At 47.4% G+C, this 20970-nt stretch overlaps 1 protein-coding gene across 8 annotated transcripts in view; it reads left to right on the forward strand.

The window, feature by feature from the left end:
* Arfgap3 (ARF GTPase activating protein 3) overlaps positions 1-20970 on the forward strand; it is a 60917-nt gene that overhangs the window by 12577 nt on the left and 27370 nt on the right. For 7 of the 8 annotated variants that reach the window (XM_004845454.4, XM_087213759.1, XM_087213761.1 and 4 more), the window contains exons 3-10: positions 4924-4996; positions 7983-8114; positions 9557-9640; positions 12738-12825; positions 14017-14076; positions 15640-15686; positions 16272-16414; positions 20321-20449. In XM_004845454.4, the coding sequence (XP_004845511.1) occupies positions 4924-4996; positions 7983-8114; positions 9557-9640; positions 12738-12825; positions 14017-14076; positions 15640-15686; positions 16272-16414; positions 20321-20449 (756 nt within the window). The remainder of the gene's footprint in view (positions 1-4923; positions 4997-7982; positions 8115-9556; positions 9641-12737; positions 12826-14016; positions 14077-15639; positions 15687-16271; positions 16415-20320; positions 20450-20970) is intronic. The other variant, XM_013072501.3, reaches the window with a different exon arrangement.

Here is a 20970-nt window from a genome sequence, read left to right on the forward strand (position 1 = left end):
TAGTTTTATTTATTCATTTTTGGGGCTGGGAATGGAACCCAGGGCCTCGCACATGCACAGCTACCGCTGGGCTGCACACTGGTCCGGATTATTTGTTACTTTTAATGCCCTTTTTCCCTGTGTTGATCAGTGAGTCAGCATATGGGAGCTTCCCGCAGGGCGTCTGAAGCCAGCTTGGGCCACACACCTGACGGGTGCTCTCCTTTCTGCTGGTGCTGTGCTCTTCCCTTTCTCTGGGCCAAGTCCCTCTCAGGAAAACCTGGCCCACCCTCTTCCTCCCCTCTCCCTTGCAGGAAATGGGGTGTTTTTCTGCCTTTTCCTTGTTGAGGGGAGGACTGGCCTAGAGCCTGAGAGGGCTGAACAGCAGGATCAGTTTGGGCCGGGGTGGTTTAACCACTAGACTTTTAAAAGTCAAGTAAATAAAACTGTATGACTCACAGTGCTTGTAAATGATTCAAACACAGCAATTAAAATTTGCTGTACAACTAGAGGGCCACAGTACAGATGTGAACAAGAGAAGGAGAGGTTGGAAAGGTATTCAGAGCTGGGTACAAGCGCACGCCTGTCATCCCAGCACTGAGGAGACTGAGTCAGGCGCCTTAGCAGCTTGAGGCCAGCCTGGGCGGCATAGGAAGTTCAAGGCCTGCCTGCAATACACAGTCTCTGGCTAAAAAAATACTCAGTATGGGTTTTTGTTTTTAGTGGAGAAGGGTTCCTCTTTAAAGTTTTTACTAGGAAGCATTACAAACTCTAGCTTATTGGAAAAAGTATATAAAGTAAGATAAAGTCCCTCCTCAAACCGCCTTTACCCTCCTCTCCCAAGTGCCTGCCTGCCCTGCAAACATCATCTCCCTTCCCAGCAGGGGCCCTGTTAACAGCAGAGTATAGATTGGATGTATTTAAGTGGAGTTTATGTTTTCTTCAGTAGAATTTCAAGGCAACAGTTTTACAAAGGAAAAAAAGTAACTATAAACTATGGCTTCTGCCAGTGAACGAGGGGAAGGCAGGTTAGGAGTGTGTGGAAATGCAGGCTGCTCTGGGAGCCCACTGCTTGTAAGCCTGATTTAGAAATGGCCCTGGCAACACCTCTGAAGGCCCAGCTCTTCTTCATGCTGCTAGGAAGTCGCCTGTCACACTGCACCTCGACCTCTGGCTGTTTCTTCTCAAGTTCCTGTTAAGTATTTCTTGAGCTTAGGGTCTTGTGGGAATGGGGCTAGGAACAAGCTCAAATACAGCAGACAGATGGGGCAGAATGTAAAGTTCTGCATGCAAGAAGGAAGCTAAGGTCTGCGTTTACGCCCCACCCCCACCCCCATTAAGAAACTCAGGAAATCAGGCAGAGTTTAAAAGCTGAGGTGTCATTTGCAGTGAACTTTAAAGATTGGTAAGATCTGACGGCAGAGAAAAGGAAAGTCTGCACTGAGACTCTGAGAAGAGATGTAGAGTTAGGAAAGGTTGAAATGCTTTGTAGTTGATTCTTTTCTTTCTCCCTCTCTCTGTCCCTCCCTTCTTTCCTTCCTCTTCCTTTCTTGGGTTTTTGAGACAGAGTCTCACTATACAGTTCAAATTGCCCTTGAACCCAGCATGCAGCCCAGGCTGGCCTCAAACTCACAGGGATCCTCCTGCCTCAGCCTCCCAAATGCTGGGATTAGGGGCGAGCACCAACACTCTTGGCTGCTGGTAAATGTTTAACCCTTCTCTCTTTGGGAAAGAAGGCCTGATGTAGAGCCAGGCTTCCTAGCTGATTCTTTTTTTTTTTTTTTTTTTTTGATACTGGGGATTGAACTGAGGACCTTGCGCTTTCGAGGCAGGCAGCACCACCTAGCTAAATCCTCAGCCCTCCTAGCTGATTCTTGTACACTGATGAAAGTGAGAAGAGATAAGTTTCCATGGGGAAGGTTTGTGTGATGTTCGGTGTCGAATTAACTGCCAGGCTGGAGCTCTCACTTCCCTCCTGAGGCCCTCCTGGGTGACACATGGGACAGGTGACCTGGCCTGGGCAGCTCAGGGGAGGGAGGCTGCCGGCACCGTTGTCTGGTTCATCCCTGAACCATCTGGGCTGCGCCTCTCCGTCTCTGCCCGTCGTGAAATCCTGTAAGCCCAACCGTGACCAGATGGGGTCCTCTGATGCCTGCTCAGGGCACACAACCCACCGAGGAGGAGCAAGGAGACAGGCGCGCCTTCAAGGGGTCCCGTTTTGTGACCTTGTATGATGCAGTCCGAAAGTTAGAAGTAAACAGCTGCCCAGAGCTGCCCTGAGCTTGTCTTGGGGAGGATTAACTGTGATGGGATTTATTTCATTTTAAATTTTAATTCCATGAAAACTTTGTTTTGTTGACTTAGTGAGATTCATTCTGGTTTCCTAAGTTTCTGAAATCTATTTAAAGCCTCTAACTACAAAACACATGCTGGGCCGGGGATTTAGCTTAGTGGTTCCAGCACTTGCCTTGAAAGCGCAAGGTCCTGAGTTTGATCCCCGGTACCAACAATATATATATATAGAAAGCATGCTGGGCTGGGGATTTAGCTCAGTGGTTCCGGTGCCTGCCTCAAAAGCCCAAGGACCTGAGTTCGATCCCCAGTACCAAAAAAAAGCATGCTGACTTTGGCAAAGCTGATTCATGGTATTTTGAAGGAGGTTGCGTTCAACACATAGATTTACGGAGGTTTGGGGAAACCCGTCTTCTCATTTACCTTACTGGTTAAGGGAGCTACTTTGTTAAAGGGACACTAACTCATCCCTTAGCTTTTCTTACCTTCTTTGCTTTATTTTTTTTCTCAGCACTCTCAGTTTTCACATATCCCTTAATCTGAGTGAACGGTAGAGCTGGGTGCAAAGCTCAGCGGTAGAGTGCTTGCCTGGCATTCGCAGGGCTCTGGGTTCGATTCCCAGTGCAGAAACAAAACCCTGGACTGAAGGCAGAACTCACCTGTGGAACACATCTCCTTGGCAGATGCAAGTCCAGGGATCTGAGAGAATTCCTAGAGCTCAGTTTGGGAACAAATTCCTGTCTAGTTCTTACCTTCATTTCTACAAAATGCACAGAGGACTCTCTGGCTTTCCTTTTGTAAAGGTTTGAATGAAGTCTGGGAAGGCAGATGGCCTATCTCAGTGGGTAGGCCCCCATGTTAGGATGCAGAGCCCCATTCAGGAACCCGCAGTGTGCCAGGCATTGTGCCAGGAACTCGAGGGACTTTGGTGCAGTGTGTAGGGTCACACCGTGATGAGTGCGACTTCTAGCCCTGTGGGGTCTACTGTGAGCCAGGCAGCATTCCCTGTACTCTTCAGATGTTAACTAATTCACTTTCTTCAATAAAACACCTGTCGTGCCTGTACTTCCCCAAGGAGGAAAGTAAGACACCAGAGGTGAAGTCACTTTTCTAAGATCGTACACCTGGTAAATGGCAGAGTTGGGACTTCCATGCTCTCAGTCTGTCCCCGAGAGCCTGCTGCCAGCCCCTACCCTGGGACAGAACTGGCTGGGGATGGCACATGACCGGGGGCGCCGAGGCGGTGGTAGCTGGTGAGACCGGCAGAGCGAGGGTCTCGTTATAGCCAGCTGCTCACCCTGAGCCATCGTATCCTTATCTTGCTGGTGGTCAGAAATTCTGACCAGAGAAGGTGTTGTTTTGTTTTGTTTTTCTTTTCAGGAAATGTTTTTCTTATAGAGTGTGGTTAAATCTCTACTTTGCGTACATCACTATGAAGTGGATTTGTCATTGTATTAGCATTAATCTGAAGTTAGTTTTACTTTCAAAATAGCTGCTTTTGGGCCGGGATTTAGCTCAGTGGTCCTGCCGCCTGCCTAGAAAGTGCAAGCAAGGTCCCAAGTTCAATCCCCAGTACCCCCCCCCCCAAAGCTGCTTAACATTTACAAAGACTGCCAGGGATGGTGGTGCACACCTGTAATCCCAGCACTCGGAAGGCTGAGGCAGGAGGATTGCCGTGAGCTTGAGGCCACCCTGGGCTACATGGTGAGTTCAAGGCCTGAACTAAGTAGTGAGCCACTGTCTCAAAAAACAACTAAAACGGCTGGGGATTTAGCTCAGTGGTTTCGCCACCTGCTGCACAAGTGCAAGGACCCCAGTTCGATCCCTGGTACCAAAAAACAACAACAATAACAAAAACAAAAGAAAAAAAATTTTTTTTAAATGTACAAAGGCTGAATGATACCAAGAGGCATAGAAACAAGTCAGTGGAGGGACAGCTTGAAAGGAAAATCTTTGTGAGTCTGAAGCCTCTTCTTGCCTTTCACTTTGTAAAGTGCATCCTGCCCATGGTTGTTCTGGACGTCCGGGTCGTTCAGGGCTGGCATGGGGCCGGCTGCTGTGTTTGAAGGAGCAGTGATGCTCTTTGCTTCTTCCTGGGACTCAGGAGAGGGGCCCAGGCTTGCACCAAAGTCCTGTCTGTCCTGTCCTCCCTGGTGGAGGTGGTGTGGGGCGGGACCCTCCTGTCCCATGACAGCAGCAGAACTTCTGCAGGCCCCTCATGAGCTCATGCTGTGGGAGTGCTTGCCTAGCCTGAGGGAATTCCAGACAGAACCTCCATCTTGAGCGCAGTCATGTCACCAGATTCTAGCTCAAAACCCACTAGGATGAGAGGCAGAGCCGGGCACCCCTATAGAGACCTAGAGGAGATGGTGACAGGAGCTAGAGTGACACAGGCGCTGCTGGCCTGGCATGCCTGCCCCCCAGCTGGGCACAGGAGAATAGGCCATTTGGCCATCGAGGCCTCAGCTGCCAGGAGGGACAAGAAGGGCTAGGGGCCACTTGTGCCAACTGTCACCCACCCAGAAGCCCGAGCATCCCAGAAGCCACAACTCCTTGGGATCCTAAAGCCCAAGGAAACCTGGTTTTTGGAAGCTCAGTGCTTTGGTTCTGGAGAACAAAGGTGTTAATATGAGGAACATTCTTTCCTTCCAGATCTACAGAGCTGGATTCCAATTGGTCATGGTTCCAGCTGCGATGCATGCAAGTGGGAGGAAACGCCAATGCTGTAAGTGCATCCCGGACGTCTGTGCCTTCTGCTCAGCACTGGGTTCCTCTCGGAAGAGTGGCCCACCCTGTGCCTTTGGAGCCCCATTGTAGGGAACAGGGGAAGGGGACGTTACCAGAACCTCTGCAGTAAGTCCTAGTCTCCTGTGAGCCACGGCAGCACACGGCGAATGACAGGAAAGGTAGACAAATGAGACTGAGAAGAAGCTGAGCTTTGGGTCTGACCAGTGCTGCTCTGGGCAGCAAAGACAAAGCCCCCCTAGCTTGCAGCACCTTTTATTCAGTACATGGGGAAACAAAAGTAACAAGTGAAATATAGAGTTCAGTACTTCACATTGGGATAAACAAGGTTTAACAAAAGGCTGGGGGCAGTGGAAATCTAAGAACAATGAGGATCTATGCAGATGAAGATTTGGTTCCTCCCTGGCCTCTCCGGCAGGTGTGGTCTTGTCCTGGAGATTATAGCATGGGCGGGGGGGAATCACTGAGGTCTCAGTTGTGACCGGAGGCCAAAATGCAATTATGTCTGGAAGGTCCTAGCTGGGCTGTAGGCAGGAGAACTAGGCCTACTCAAATGATTTTTCCCTAGAATTATGTAGCATTGCTCCCAACACCCCATGGGGCTGCTTTACAAATGAGACCTCTCTTGGGCCAGGGATTTAGCTCAGTGGTTTTGCCGCCTGCTGTGCAAGCGCAAGGACCTGGTTCAATCCCCGGTACCAAAACAAAAAAAACAAGTGAGACCTCTCCAGCAGGCAGAGAGGGTCAGAGTGTGGTTACAGAAGTAAACTAACCAGAAAATAGCATGATAGATGCTTTAAGAAAATTCAAGCACTGGGGATGTAGCTCAGTGCAAAGGCCTTGGGTTCAATCCCCAGTACTACCAAAAACAAACAGACAAACAAGATATGGCACCCATGTCCAACGTGTAGACCATCTTTTTTGCCTTCTTTTTATGTTATATATTTTACCTACAGCCCAAGATAATTCTTCATTCAAAAAAGAGGTAAAAAAGAAAAGACAAGGACAGTCTGCAGGCTTAACATGGCTGATAGAGGAACCAGAAGTATCTTTATGACCATAGAATTTTTCTACTAAATGTCCCTTTTATTCTTAGAAGGCATCATATGTATTTGAATTAGTATTTAATTTATTAAATCTGCAAATTTCAGAAAAACCTGTTCTTCAAATACAGCAGACAAGTGTCACATATTATAAAATAAGTGATTTTAATACACAAGTGACTTTGAAATGCTGGGTGAGCCAGGTGTGGTAGTTGCACCCAAGAGGCTGAGGCCGGAGGATCTCATCAAGTTCAAGGCAAGACCCTGTCTCAAAAAAAAAAAAAGTTGGATGAATTTACAAGTTTGAAGAGAAGATTTCCTTAACTGCATTTACAAACATACTTAACCATACACAAACATGTAAGCTTTAGGGCCGGGGATTTAGCTCAGTGGTGCTGCCGCCTGCTTCACAAGCACAAGGTTCTGAGTTCAATTCCCAGTACTAAAAACACAAACACAACATGTAAGCTTTATTTATAAATTCAATATATCTGATTCTCTCAAACATGGCCAGCAAAACCTTGTGAAACACTATTTATAATGCCAAGATAGCAGATCTTAAGCAAATGGAATTTCCTTAGACATGCTGTTAAAGTATAAGACACCCTGTTTGTATACATTTCAAATCAAAATAATGTCTAGCATCAATTATTTAAAATTGTAATTGTGAGTCTAAAGTGGTAGTTTTGGAATTACCAGATTCCCAGGTCAGCTTTTCTTTTCTGTTCTGTTCTTTTCTTTTTTTAACTTCAGTCGGGTTTAATATTTCCTAATGAGAGAAATTGAGTACTGAGGTTTGCAGTTCTGTGAGGTCCATTTTGGAGAGCCATAAACCATTGCAATAATGAAGGGAGTTTTTTCCTTCCATTTTCTTTCTTTCTTTTTTTTTTTTGTTACCGGGGATTGAACTCGGGACCTTGAGATTGTAAGGCAGGCAGCAGAACCACTGAGCTAAATCCTCAGCCCTTTCCTTCCATTTTCTGAGAAAGCATTTACTCTCCTCCTAAGAATGTGTGCCTTAGAGTTAGATGTGCTGAGCATCTTATTAGAAACCCTTGCCATTATCCTGATTCTCGCAGACTCGGCACGGCTCCCCTTCACACTGTGAGTCTGATCTCACTGTCCTTAGAGCTCAGCCTTCCCAGCATTTCAGAGCCCCCTCAGGACCTTTGCCAGTGGGGCAGGGCCAGGGCTCAGCTTGAGCAGCGAGTGGCTTCTTCTGGCCTTGAGCAAGCGCTGCTGCTCCTTACTCTCTGGGTGACCTTGGCCAACAGGTCCAATCTCTGTTCTTCCATTTCCTGATCTGTTCAGTGAGACGCCAGTCGTGGCTGGTAGTGTTGCTGTGAGGTGCTACCCATGAGGAGCACTGACCAGGCTCTGACACATGTGGGTGACTGATGCTATAACTGATCAGTTTAGGTTCAGCAAAGACTTCTTGTGCAAGCCCTGGAATTCGTGTCAGTGGGCGGATGGGTAGGCGGTTTAAGGCAGTTTCTTCTAATTGTTTGCAATTTGCTCTATCATCTTACTTTGTAAGATTGTTACTATCTGTGTTAATGGAGACAGTGTTCAACAAGGTAACAGCGTAGCTCCTAACTGGATTATCGAAAATCTCTAATTTTCTGTAATGCAAATGGAAAATGATTGCTCATGAATTCAAAACAGTCCTTAACTCAGAAGTGAGGGCCAGGTAATGCATTTCCTAATGGGAGTCTCTATCTAGTCTTACCAAAATGTGCTGTTATATTTATGTAGGGAATTCCCTCCTTGCAAGGGAAAAACTTACATTTCAACCTTTCATGGTGTTTAAATTATGTTAGTTTTCACTGAGATTGTAAAGATCCTGCGTTCTGGGTGGTTCGTTTTGGGCCAGGATGTCTGTGCCATGCAGTACCCTACCGACCTGCACGCTTTCCTCTGCAGTTGTCCTTTTTCCACCAGCACGGCTGTGCCACCAGCGACACCAACGCGAAGTACAACAGTCGCGCCGCCCAGCTCTACAGGGAAAAGGTCAAGTCAAGGGCGTCCCAGGCTGCACGGAAGCACGGCACTGACGTGAGTCTCCCAGGGTCCTGTTGCCTCAGGTGCATGTTCATCCAGTACAAACCATGCATGCTTTTATCCTGAACTTCCTGCCGCGCTCTCTCGTAAGGAGAAAGCTGACACTCAGACTTCCAAGTGGTTTCTGTCACCTCTCCCTGAACATGGAGTTAGGGAACCCTGAAGCATTGCTCCTTGAGGACCATCGGGGTAGGGTCTTTTATCCCGTGGTCACATTTTCCTCAAGTGACCAATACACAATCTTAGTTCATGTGTGTTTCTGTAGAAAGATACCTTATTTAAGAGGTAGAGCTGTACCTTGTGCTGCAGCGCTTGCCTAACTTGTGCAAGGGCCTACATTTGATCCCCAGCACTGGAGAAGAATGAATGAGAGTGAGTGAATGAATGGACCTCATATGATGTAATAGCAGTGACTCATGAACACTGAGCGGCTGCCTCAGTGCGGCCTCTGTAACACCCATGTCTGTATGGTAAATCACATCACGGCCTCCTGAGGTGAGGAAGTGTGTGGCATTTTACACAGCGAAATTACCTGCTAACAGCATAAATGTGGAAAATGTGGCACCAATAGTCTGAAAAGAGGACGCTTGTTGATACGTGTGAGAACTTACACCAGAAAGCAGAGTGTGCTCCACCAAGCCTGGGTGAGCGCTTGGTGCACACTTCACCTATAGGTCCATGCATATCTGGGAACCAGAGTGAAAACACCATGGGGACGGACTAGGGGCTGAAGGAAATTCAGCACTCAGGTGAATGCACAGGTGTGGAATCCATGAACAGCGAGGGCTGGGTGTGGGCTTGGAATCTGGACTTACAAATGAAGCTTTAAATTTTCCTTTTCAGAAAAGGTTTCTGGGGAGGGAGGAGGAAGGGAAAAGAGGGGGGCTGAAAAATGAATCAAGATGTGTTATGTGTCTGTACCGGCTCCCCACGATGAACATCAGCATTAGGTACTGCAAGTATGTACTAATAAAAATTTAAGCGGGCATAGTGGTGGATGCTTGTAATACCAGCACTCAGGAGGCTGAGGCAGGAGGATCACCATGAGTTCGAGGCCAGCCTGGGCTACATAGCGAGACCCTGTCTCAAAAAACCAAAACAAGGGGCTGGGGATTCAGCTCAGTGGTTCCCCTGCCTGCCTTGCAAGCGCAAGGTCCCGAGTTCAATTCCCAGTACCAAAAAAAACAGAAAAAAGGGAAAAAAACCAAAACAAAATTTTTAAATAGAAAGTATTTCTGAAAAAGAAAAAAAAAGTATTTGGATACTTGACTCCCTAAAGGTTTGGAAACAAAATGTACTGGACCAATGGGTTCCTGCACCACAGAGCCCTGAGGCTATAGTTACAAAAGCCCCAATTGCCAGGAATTAGGCCTCTATGGTGTGAGAGCCCCATGTAGGCCTGTAGAATGCTGAGCACAGCTTTGTTTCTGTTCCAGCTGTGGCTTGACAGCTGTGTGCTTCCACCTTCATCCCCTCCACCAAAGGAGGAAGACTTTTTTGCCTCTCATGTCTCTCCTGAGGTATGTATTATGCTTTACTTCATTTTAAAGTGTGCTTTTCTGAAAATTATGTAAGGTATATATTTAACATGTTTCAGTTAGGGTACAGGCTACGCTGTAGGAATAAGTGATTTTCAAAAGATAGGAATTAACTTATCACCATCCATTCAGAGGTGCCTGCCCAGGGTTGCCTGATATCTTAGTTATTTTCTCATTGCTGGGACAAAATACCCAACACCCACAAGTAAAGGAGAGGTTTATTTTGGCGCATGATTTGTAGAGGTTTTAGTCCATAGTTAGCTGGCTCCAAGGCAGGGTGGCCTGGCAGAGGAGAAACAGTTCATGGCACGGCAGGCAGGAAGCAGAGAGGCATCAAGGGAGGAGGAGGGAGATGCACTTCTAGGCTACACACCCTGTGATCCACCTCTTCCCATCAGGCTTCACCTCCCAACATCACAGCCCACTGTAAACTCATCAGTGGACTAATCCAGTGATGACTGTCATGCACCCATGACCCAGTCACCTCCCAAAAGCACCACCTACAAGCACATGAGGCTTTGGTGGGACATGCAGATGTAAACCATAACACCCAGTGAGTTTACTTTGCTGTCCCCTACATGTGACTTCCATGTCAGGGTCTAACATGACTCCTCCAGTCTAAGACCTTTCCCAGTGCACAGAAGAGGGTGAACATCTGGGAAAGCAAGCCCTGCCTCCCCTTTTACAGAAGCAGTCTAGAGACAGCACACACCACTTCTGCTGGGGACCTCTGACTGGAATGTGGTCGCCTGTCAGTTCTTAGCACCTAGGAAACTGGGATGTTAATTCTGGCAGTGCCACAGGGGACTCAGAGCTTTGTGTCTGACAGTTTCAGTAGGGGTTAGGATCTCAGCGCCCTGATTCTGCTGTGTGCAGAGTATTTATCTCCAGACTGTGGGAGAAGGCAGAGAGCTCACACAGGCAAATATGCTTAGTGCCCAGCACAGAGTGAGCTTTTAGCAGATGCTGTGAGGATCATGTTCCCTGCTGCTATGGTCTGACGGCAGCAGTGACAGTAGGCCTGGTGCCTCGGTGGGTCTTCCCACTTTCCCTTGCTAAGGGTCAGGAAGGCTACAGAGCCTGCAGCAGCTTCTGGCCAGCTCAGGAGCTGCTCCACCGTGACTTGGGGCCTCCTCCAGGCCCGTGGAGGGGCTACTGTTTGCTTATGTGCTGCTCAGCCTGTCTCACCATTTTCCAGTTGTGTGAAGCTGCATATGTGGCTGTGTTGCTTGCTTGCCACCACTGTCACAAATTCCTGACCTAATCTGCTTAGGAAGAAAAAAGATCTTGAAATTTCCAGCCATGGTTGATTGGCCCCATAGCTTTGAGGCCTGAGGCGAGCTAGCTCCTTGGTGGGGGTACAAGGCAGAGCAGGAATGCACCCCTCATTGTGGAGATGTGAGAGGAGAGGGATGGATATTAGCCCCATGGTCCCCCAAAAAGGCAGGCCCTCAGTGACCTCAAGGACATGCCACCACCTCCTGCCATGTCTCAAGTCAGGGCCCAGGCCTCTGCCTGACACATAGGCCTTAGAGGGACATGTAAGGTCCAGGCCATAGCGGTCACTAGCCTGTATATTTTGTTCAGTGCAGTATTTTTGCTATTGTAATTTTCATGTACATTTCACCACTGATCACTGAAGAGCCACCAGAAATAGTTACCAAAGGGGAGAACAGGAAACAAAAGACCCCTAAGTGGTCTTTTGTGATATGTTGCTCTTGTTTGCCATAGAACTAGATATAGAATAACTATGATTAGTAGCTGAGAAATACCATGAATGGAAATGATGGGCTGAAAAGATAAGAAATACAAAAAATAATGTTGGAGAGGTATTAGCAGGAATCATGTTTTTCGTTTCATGTGTCTGTGTACATGTATGTACACTCAGAGAGATGGACAGAAAACTACAAATACCCATGTAAGCATGGTGAGCACACACATATGTCACCTGGCTCTGTCCCTTGAGAGGACTGAGGGAAAGGTGACACCTTGGTAAGTACCAGGAGCACAGGAGGATCCAGATCTTGGTTTCTAACCACTGCTCTGCATTCACTGGAGAAGTTGCAGCTGAGGCCACCAGGCAGGCGGGCAGGTTGGGACTGGACCAGCTGGGAGAGTTCATGGTGGAAAAGAAGGATGCTGGGGTGACCCAGAGGGTCAGAGCACTCTCGGCCAACCTGGAAGAGCCTCCAGAGGTCCATCCTGTAGCAGTTAGAATGACACTATGAATAATGACACTGCTGAAAATTATAAACCCTACAGGAAAACAAACACTTGTGAATCCATACTGATATAAGTGAGTGATGGTGAACCTTTTAGAGCTTTCAGTGACTCAAACAGCCTGCTTCGGCACGTGTGTGCTAGGTTTGCCACCACTGGAGGAGATGAACTCATGGAGAGCAGCAGATCTCCCGAGGGGAAGAATCCAGACCAGGCCCAGGGCTTCCCTCTTCTCAGTGTGCGCTGGATGTGGGGCGTCCCCTCCCAAGACAGGAGCATGGAGAGGGAAGAGATCAGGGTCACCCGGGCCAGTATGGGGGCCCCTGATATTGTGTGGGGAGAGGAGCCCTGCTCCTCTGTGCCCTTCCCCAAGGGGTAACCTACAAAGCATGGGTGCAGTGCCCAAGCAAGGGACAGCTGAGCAACTGTCACAGTCCTGAGGAACCAAGGAGGCCTGGCCACCCATGCAGCGCAGGGTCCTGGGGGGAGAATCTGGTGGGAAAGCTGGTGGGACCCCAGACCATGGGGCTTCTGGGAGCCAACAGTGCTGCCCTGCAGTCTTCCTGGTGACAGTGATGGCTGTGCCTGGGGTTCAATGACAGAGAAGCCAGGTATACACGGGAAGCTCCTGGCAGTGTATTCACAGCTCTGTGCAAGTCCAGAAGTATTTCAAAATAAAAATTATATTTTAACAAAAGGAAGGAGCATCAGGCATTTGAGCACTGAAACAGAAATATAAGAATAGGTGCATTTGAATCTTACCATTTCCATGGAGCAGGACACGTGATGACGTGTCACGGCTTGGTTTTTCATGACTGTTCTGCTCTGTGTGCCAGTGACTTTCCTCCCCTTGATGCAGGGGAGCGGCTCAGCGTGGACATCAGCACAGCCGGAGCCATCACCTTCAACACCTTGGGTCCTGGGAGCCGATCCTGGGGATAATGAAGGTGGGGTCCTTAGAACTATCAGAGGGCACTGCTCCGAGGGTGGGGCATGCTGTGAAATAGGAAAATCAAGATGTCAGCCAGAGCTGGGCATGGTGCCACACACCTGTAATCCCAACAGTTGGTAGGCTGAGGCAGGAGAAAATATACTTCCATTTTAATAGACTTTCAGTGGAACCATATCAGTCCTCTATAGTGGAGTAGGAGAAATGTGGTTGACAGCAATTGTGTATTTCAGGATAGCTAGAAGAGAAGTGTTCCCAGTACAGAGAAGTGATGTTTGGAATGATGGTCGTGCAGGTTACATGTTGTATATGTATCACAGTGTCATACTGCATCCCATAAATATGTACAGTCATTGTGTGTCAGTTGAAAATAAACACCTTTCAAAATATGATAATGAGGGAGCCAGGGATTTAGCTCAGTGGCACCTTACCTGGCTTGCAAGTCCAAGGTCCTGAGTTTGATCCTCAGTACTGGAAAAAAAAATGATAATGAGCCTGGCCTGGTGGCCACTCCAGGCTGAGGCAGGAGGATGGCAAGTTTGAGACCAGCCAGAGCAATTTAGCAAATTAGTGAGACTCTGTCTCAAAATTCAAAAATTTAAAAAAAAGAGCTAAAGAGATAGCTCAGTGGAAAGGCCCTAGATTCAAAAAACAGTGCTGACGGGCCAGGGATTTAGCTCAGTGGCACCATGCCTGCCTCACAAGCACAAGGTCCTGAGTTCAATCCCCAGTACCAAAAAAAAAAAACAAAACAGTGCTGGGAAAAAAAAAATACTAAAAAGAGAAGCAATCATTAAAAATCAGTTAAGGGGGTGGGGATTTAGCTCAATGGTTCTGCTGCCTGCCTTGCAGGCACAAGGAGTTCAATCCCCAGTAACAACAACAACAACAAAATATCAATTAAGGGGGCCCAGGGATTTAGCTCAGTGGCACTGTGCCTGCCTCGTAAGTGAAAGGTCCTGAGTTTGATCCCTGGTACAGAAAAAAAAAAATCAAGATATGTAGGCCTGGGGCAGGGGATTTAGCTCAGTGGTTTTGCCACCTGCTGCGCAAGGTGCAAGGACCTGAGTTTGATCCCCAGTACCAAAAAAAAAAATATGTATGCCTGACCATGTTGCATTATTAACACATTCCAAAGCAAGTTTGATGAGTGCATTTTCTGCATTAAAGTCAATGTTTTAAACTTCAGGTGCCCCGAAACAAGGACCAAGTGTGGAAGGACTCAGTGCCCCAGCAAAGCCTGCTTCAGGTAACACATGAGAACCCCACCTCTGACTCACAGGGAGCCAGTATTTTGGAGTAGACCTGCCCTTCCATGTCTCACTGTATAAGGTAGCACAGCATTGTGCCCTTGATGGAAGCCTGAAAGCTGCTATCCCTTTCAGCAAGGCTGATGAGTCCAGAATGCTGAGGTTGCCATAGGCGCCTGCCTGGGGCCAGGCAATGTAGGTGCTGCTCAATGCCCGAGGTCTGAGGTGCCCACAGAGCCCTGACACTCTTGTCCACTGGGGAGCACACCCTTTCTTCTCCCTCTTTGTATCATGGAGAAATGTAAATGCACTTTTTCATTATCAGGGAATTATCATTTGAAATTGGTGCATATTATATTATGTTCATTGGAAAGAAGCCGCTTTGAAAACCACCCTGTCTAGAAATCTTCCTGTCCGGGGTCAGACTCATGGGAGGATGGGAGCAGTCATGTGACAGGCACAGTACAAATCCAAAAGCAAGTGATGGAAGAACAGCTCCATCCACGGGCAACTTCTTCTCATGGAAATGTGCTGTTCTTCGCTCTTACGGCTCAAGAGTGTCCTCGTGGTATTTGCGGGTTTATGCTCTGTTTTCCCATCAGAGCCCATTATTTGCTTTTTTTTTCTGTAGTGCTGGGGACCAAGCCCAGGCCTTGTATACAGTGGGCTGAGAAGTCACTCCCTGGCCTGTACATTGTGATCTTCGGAAGAAAAACAATAAGATTCTATTCTTTTTTTTTTTGGTACCAGGGCTCAAACTCAGGACTTTGCACTTGCAAGGCAGCCGTGGAAGATTCTATTATTGCTGGGTCTTTTAAACATAATTCTAAAACTAAAATATATAACCTTGCATTGAAATTTACTCTCACCATGACTCTGTAAGAATCTTTCTCTAAAATCTCATATATTTTTGTGACATTTAGGAAGCACCACTACCACATTTGATCTTAGCCAGAAGGCTGAGAAGCAATGAAAGTATGGTGACTAAACTATAGTGTGGTCTCTACTTCTTAGAAGCTAGTATGACAAGCTCTTTATATAAGTAAAGGTGGAAAAGCACTTCACTGATGGTTTTTGCTGTACACACATTCCTGTGCTAACTTTATAATTTAAAGGAATTTTTAAGGTGCTAGGGATATAGCTAAGTTTTAGAGCACTTGCCTACCATGCACAACGGCCTAGGTTCAATCCCCAGCATCACATACACACACACACACACACACACAATTTAAGAGTAGACCTTGATTGGAGCATTTGTTCTTATATGGATTTAAAGTCCCTCCTGAAGATAGTCCTAAGGGATGGGGCCAGGCGCTTTGTTTCTCTTCAGTATGGTAGGCAGAACATATCATTACTGAGCCTGTCACTGTGTGGGACCTCTGAGGTCCACAGTGACAGAACACACACATACACTCGAGCCTTCTGTGTGACAAACTACTGTGGAAAATCCTATAGTCCTTAGTAATATGTGGCCTATTAGACTTTTTAGAAAGGCACACTAAAATGGAAAAAATATGTATGATTTCTGTTTGCCTGATTTTTCAATTTTTATTTTTTGACAGAGGTTTCCTCTATCATAAAAAAGAAACCAAATCAAGCTAAAAGAGGAGTAAGTATTGTATATAAACTACCTGGTAGTTTTCTTCAAAGCTAAAGAGCCATTTGTCCTGTTAGTTTTATTTACTTTTTTATTTTGAGCCACAATAGAATAAATGTGGCCTTGATAATGTATGTTTTATTCAACAAGATGAAATTTATATTTAGTAAACATTTTTGAGAGTGAATGTCTAAGATTGTTTCTGTCTTTGATAAATGCTAAAAAGAAATCAGCAAGGCCTCCCTGGGCTCCTTCCTCTTGTGTTTCTTCATGGAATGTACTCCGGAGGCCGGAGGCCGGAGGCCGAGGGGCTTGTGTGGAGACTCTATGGCCGTCTCTGGAGCAGGGGCCAGGGTTTAAGCATTGGCCCCGCCTCTTACGGTGTGGTCTTGGCAACACCACTGGTCTCAAGTGAGCTTCACTTTCTTCATCTGTGACAGGGAGGACTAGTGCAGCGTCTCAGAGACATGGGGACTGAGCAAGAGAACACCTTGACGTCCCCACAGCGCCTGACAGGTTCCCATCTCAGTGGCCTTCAGCTGTAGTTAGAGTAGTTTTTGAACAGCAAGGCTAACACATAATCTTTATATGTTCCAGCTTGGGGCCAAAAAAGGAAGCTTGGGAGCCCAGAAACTGGCGAATACAAGCTTTACTGAAATCGAAAAGCAGGCCCAAACAGTAGATAGAATGAAGGAGCAGGAGGACCTGCTGGCCAGGGCTACACCTAAGGAAGAGTCCATGTGAGTTGAATTCCGTGACAGGGTCTGTACTAGGGACTAGGCCTGCTACTTAAGCAGCTCCGGGATTGCTTTCCACATGCCTCCATCTCCAGGTGTGGACGTGTGGGGTGCTGCACACTTCAGTTTTATAAAAGCTCAGGCTGCATTGCTTGCTGCGCAGTCCGGTGGCAGGGCTGGGGGTGTCGGTGAGGGGAGAAGGGCAGGGCTCCTCCGGAGGGCTTGGGACGTGCAGCCCCTGGCTCCAGGCACCTGGCAGCCGTGAGGAAGGAGGCGGGCTCGCAAGCACAGCAAGGCGCAAGGCGGGAGTCCTGGGTCACATGTGAGGGCGGACCCAGCTCTCCCCGCACACGGACACCCACACGGCAGCCCAGCCGGTACCCTCATTCAGAGCAGGGTTAAGCCCAACAGCTAAGACACAGCGAGAACGTGTGTTTGTCAGCTGGCGAGCAGCTCAGCAAGTTCACTATCACCACACAGTAGGCTGCACATGTGAGAGGAAATCTCCACATGCCCGGGAGACTTTCAAAGTCCGAGCCAAGAAAGGAGCCGGTCTCGGTCTCGGTCTCGGTCTCGGTCTCGGTCTCGGTCTCGGAGCGCCGCACCCACGTGGTGCTCCGTGGGAGACGTCCAGGCCTGCGCAGGCGCATGGGCAGCGCGGCCGCTTCTGACGTCTGCTTACATTTGTGTGGTTTCCCCTTACCTTCCTGTGTGTCTGCTGTGTGGGCTGAATTACCGTAGGCCGCACAGTGACGAGAATGGCCTGTTTTCGAGCTCACTGGAGGGCCTGAGCCCGGCCAGCACTCACTACCACGCCTCCCAGCAATCCTGGGAGGGGTGGGTGTGGTCCCCCAGCTCGGCGGCCCTCTCGGGCAACTCAGATCCTCTGTCGTTCACACGGGGGCAGCACTGGCCCGTGTTGCGGTGCTTCCTATGACTCCCAGAGGTGTTGGCACTGACTCATTTCTCTGCTGAGCTGGCTTTCTGACCCAGACGGAGAGAAAGATGACCTTCACTGTGTGGAAGCAGGCTCTGTCCCAACTGCATAGCCCCAGGATTTCTCGCGCTGCAAATCGGGGGATTTTATGAATTTGCCTTGGCAACCTCATTTGGCCACTTCGTTGGCCTCGCTCAGGACACCTGCGGCCCTGCCTGAGTCCCTTTCACTGCCTCTCAGGCCCGTCTCACGTCATTGTCACAAAGAATCGCTGTGATGTCCTGGGGAAGCAATGTGTGTTGTCCTTCAGACGCAGGACCTAGTCTAGGAGGTCGGTTTTAACAGCTGCAGAGAGTGAATTGTCAGGAGCAGCCTTGTTCCTTGACCCTGGGACAGAGCGGCCTGGTCACGCTCCCTCTCGCTGCTGGGCGCAGGGCGGGCTTGAGTGGGCACAGTTAGCAGGGGGGAAGGACACGGTGAGCTGCCCTCGCCCCTGTGCTGTGACAGCGCCCTAGGCTGTCCCTGGAGCCCGTTCCTGCACAGGCACTGTAGCTGACTTCATGGCTCTGTGAGTGCTTTTGGCGCAGCTCTCCAGTGAGTGCTGAGGTACGCGCTCATAGCAGTAAGACGCAGAGCCCCCGAGTCCTCCGAGGGAAGTGCCTGAGTGCCTGCTGAACCTTTCTGCTCGTCCTTCATCTTCTCCGGCAGTCTGTGGCTTCAGTCCTGTCTACTCGCAGTTTTCAGCAGGTCTGTTGTAAAAGCTCTCTTGAAGGATGTTAGGGCTGTGTCCAGATGTTCCCCAAAGCCTCATGCCGTCATAGGTGGGGCTTTTTCAGAGGTGGCTGGATCCACGGTGTGTGGCCCTGGGATTGATTTCTGGTACAACACTAGGATTGAGGGCTCTAGAATTAAGGCTGTGAGTGCTACCTGCCCTAAGTAGTCTGGATAAGAAGATAAAAAGGGGGCCGGGGGATTTAGCTCAGTGGGTCCACTGCCTGCCTCCCAAGCACAAGGACCTGACTTCAATCCCCGGTGCCAAAAAAAAAAAAAAGATAAAAAAGGTAGAAAGATGCTGTTAAGGTCTCTTGTTGCTTTTGCTGTCTTCCACCCACCATGAACTGTAGCCCCTCCGCCACCCTGCCTTGGAGCTGACCGATTATGGACTGAAACCCCTGCAAACTGTGAGCTAAATAAACCTTTCCCTCTTGAACTTTGGGTGTTGGGTATTTTGTCTCAGCAATGAGAGAAAAGTAACCAAGACAAAAGAATCTTATTCATTTGCTCAGGACTGTTCTGCAGTGATACTATATATATATATATATATATTTTTTTTTTTTTTGTACCGGGGATCAAACTCTGGACCTTGAGAGGCAAGCAGCAGAACCATTGAGCTAAATCTCCAGCCCTGCAGTGATACTATTAAAGGAAACAAGACCAGATTAAGCCAGATCAAGAAATCCAGGCTCATTAATGGAAGGATATGGCAAAAGCCAAAGTATTTTTGTATCAGTAAGAAATTCTGTTGTCAAAAAAAAGAAGAAATTCTGTTGTCAATCCTTTTTCCCATAGAAATTTATATTATGAGCCAGGGATTTAGCTCAGTGGTTCTGCTGCCTGCCTCGCAAGTGCAAGGACCTGAGTTCTATCCCCGGTACCAAAAAAAAAACCCAAAAATAAATTTATATTACAGAGGAATTTTTACAATGCCACTTTTATGAGGAATTCATGACATTTCACAGTTTCATTAATGAATAATTTAGAAATTTTTATGAGGTGTATATATATCACTTTTTAGAGCCCCAGGATTTTTTTGCTATGATGTAATACTACTATTATTGCCAATATAGGTATCGTTTTCTTTGTGAGAAGTTAGATATTTATTGCACATTTAGAAATCTCAGCATAAGGACAGTGTTTCATATATCTTTTGACACCTTTGGTACATTGCTATTTTTTTGGTGTGTTGTTACAAGCATTTGATAAATAGATGGTATGTGACGGGCTGCACTTAAGAATCCACTGGCTGGTGACTGTCGCAGTTTAAATATTCTTGGATGGCAAGTGTGGTGGTGCACACCTGTAATCCCAGCACTTGAGAGGCTGAGGCAGGAAGATTGCCATGAGTTTGAGGCCAGCCTTGACTACATAGTGAGTTAAAGGCCAGCCTAATCTGCATAATGAAACCCTGTCTTTAAAAAACAAAAATAAAAATTAATGTTCTTGGAGGCCTGGTTACTTAACAGACCCTGCAGGAAATTCTTCTGTAATTGTTTAAGAATGCTTATACAGGGCCGGAGATTTAGCTCAGTGGCACTGTGCCTGCCTCGAAAGCGCAAGGTCCTGAGTTCGATCCCTGGTACCAAAAAAACAAAGCAAACAAAAACAAAAAAGAATGCTTATACAGCTGGGCATGGTGGTGCATGTCTGTAATTCCAGCACTTGGGGAGGGTGAGGCAGGAGGATCACCATGAGTTCAAGGCCAGCCTGAACTACATAGGGAGACCCTGTCTCAAAAAAAAAAAAAAAAGAGAGAGAAAGAGAATGCTTATACAATTGATTGAGCCTTCCTTAATTTATCTGCTTAAGAATTCAGCTTTCTATATATTGTAACCTTAGGGCAGACTGGTGACACTGACACTATACTCTGGCTTGTCATGGGAAAGTATAATTGGGTCTCACTCCATGAGGGAAATCATGCCTTGTACGATCTTTAGAGAAGTCGCTGAGGTATAAGTTATGTCACTACACACGATCAGGCCCATACTAGCGCACAGCAGCAGCCACAAAAGGGCCGTAAACCCATTCACATTTTTTGAGTGAAAAGAAAAGGGCAGCTTACCTTCATAATTATCAATTATGGGAAGAAGCATGAAGCTAAGAGAATGTTGCAGATTTTATTTTGCTTGGTATCTTACTCTAGGTAAGAACCTAGAGTTGAAGCTGACTTACAGAGTGTCTGGTTTTTCTGCCAGTGTGTCGTCCTTACGATTAGCCTATAAGGATCTTGAAATTCAAAGGAAGAAGGATGAAAAACTGAACATGAATGGCAAAAAAAAAGCTGAAGTGGAGAGACTCGGCATGGGCCTGGGCAGTTGCAGGAGGTACGTGAGACTGCTTGCTCGGATTGCAGAACTTAGTCCAGTTCCCTAATCACAAGTGGATCTTCCTTCACTTCCACAAGTGGGCTAAAACATTTCAACTTTAGAGATATTTTCTTGGTATTCTTCCCCTGTGCCTTTTTTTCTGAGACACAGCCTCCCTGGGTAGCCCAGGCTGGCCTAAAACTTGTAGTGATCCTCCTGCCTCAGCCTCCCAAGTACTGGGATTTCAGGTATGTGCCACCACACCCAGCTCCCTTCCGTTCTTAAGTGTTTTGCTTTGCTGTGTCACATGGAAACTTGCAGACATGGCTGTGAGGGAAGGAAATGAGGACTAAGAGGTCACTAAGCTCACACTGGCACAGATGCCACAAGCATAACTGACACGTGTGACTGGGTATGTGTAGTTACAGTTCTGACAAAGATGTCATTTTTTCCCCAAGTTTACACTAAAAAATAATTGTTTTGTCACTTGTATTTTTATTCCTACTTATAAATTTGTCTTCATTTGGAACGTAGTGTAA

The sequence above is a fragment of the Heterocephalus glaber genome, unplaced genomic scaffold (genome assembly GCF_053883595.1).
Source record: "Heterocephalus glaber isolate CG9 unplaced genomic scaffold, H.glaber_assembly_v1.0 deba00001444, whole genome shotgun sequence".
NCBI lineage: Eukaryota > Metazoa > Chordata > Mammalia > Rodentia > Bathyergidae > Heterocephalus > Heterocephalus glaber.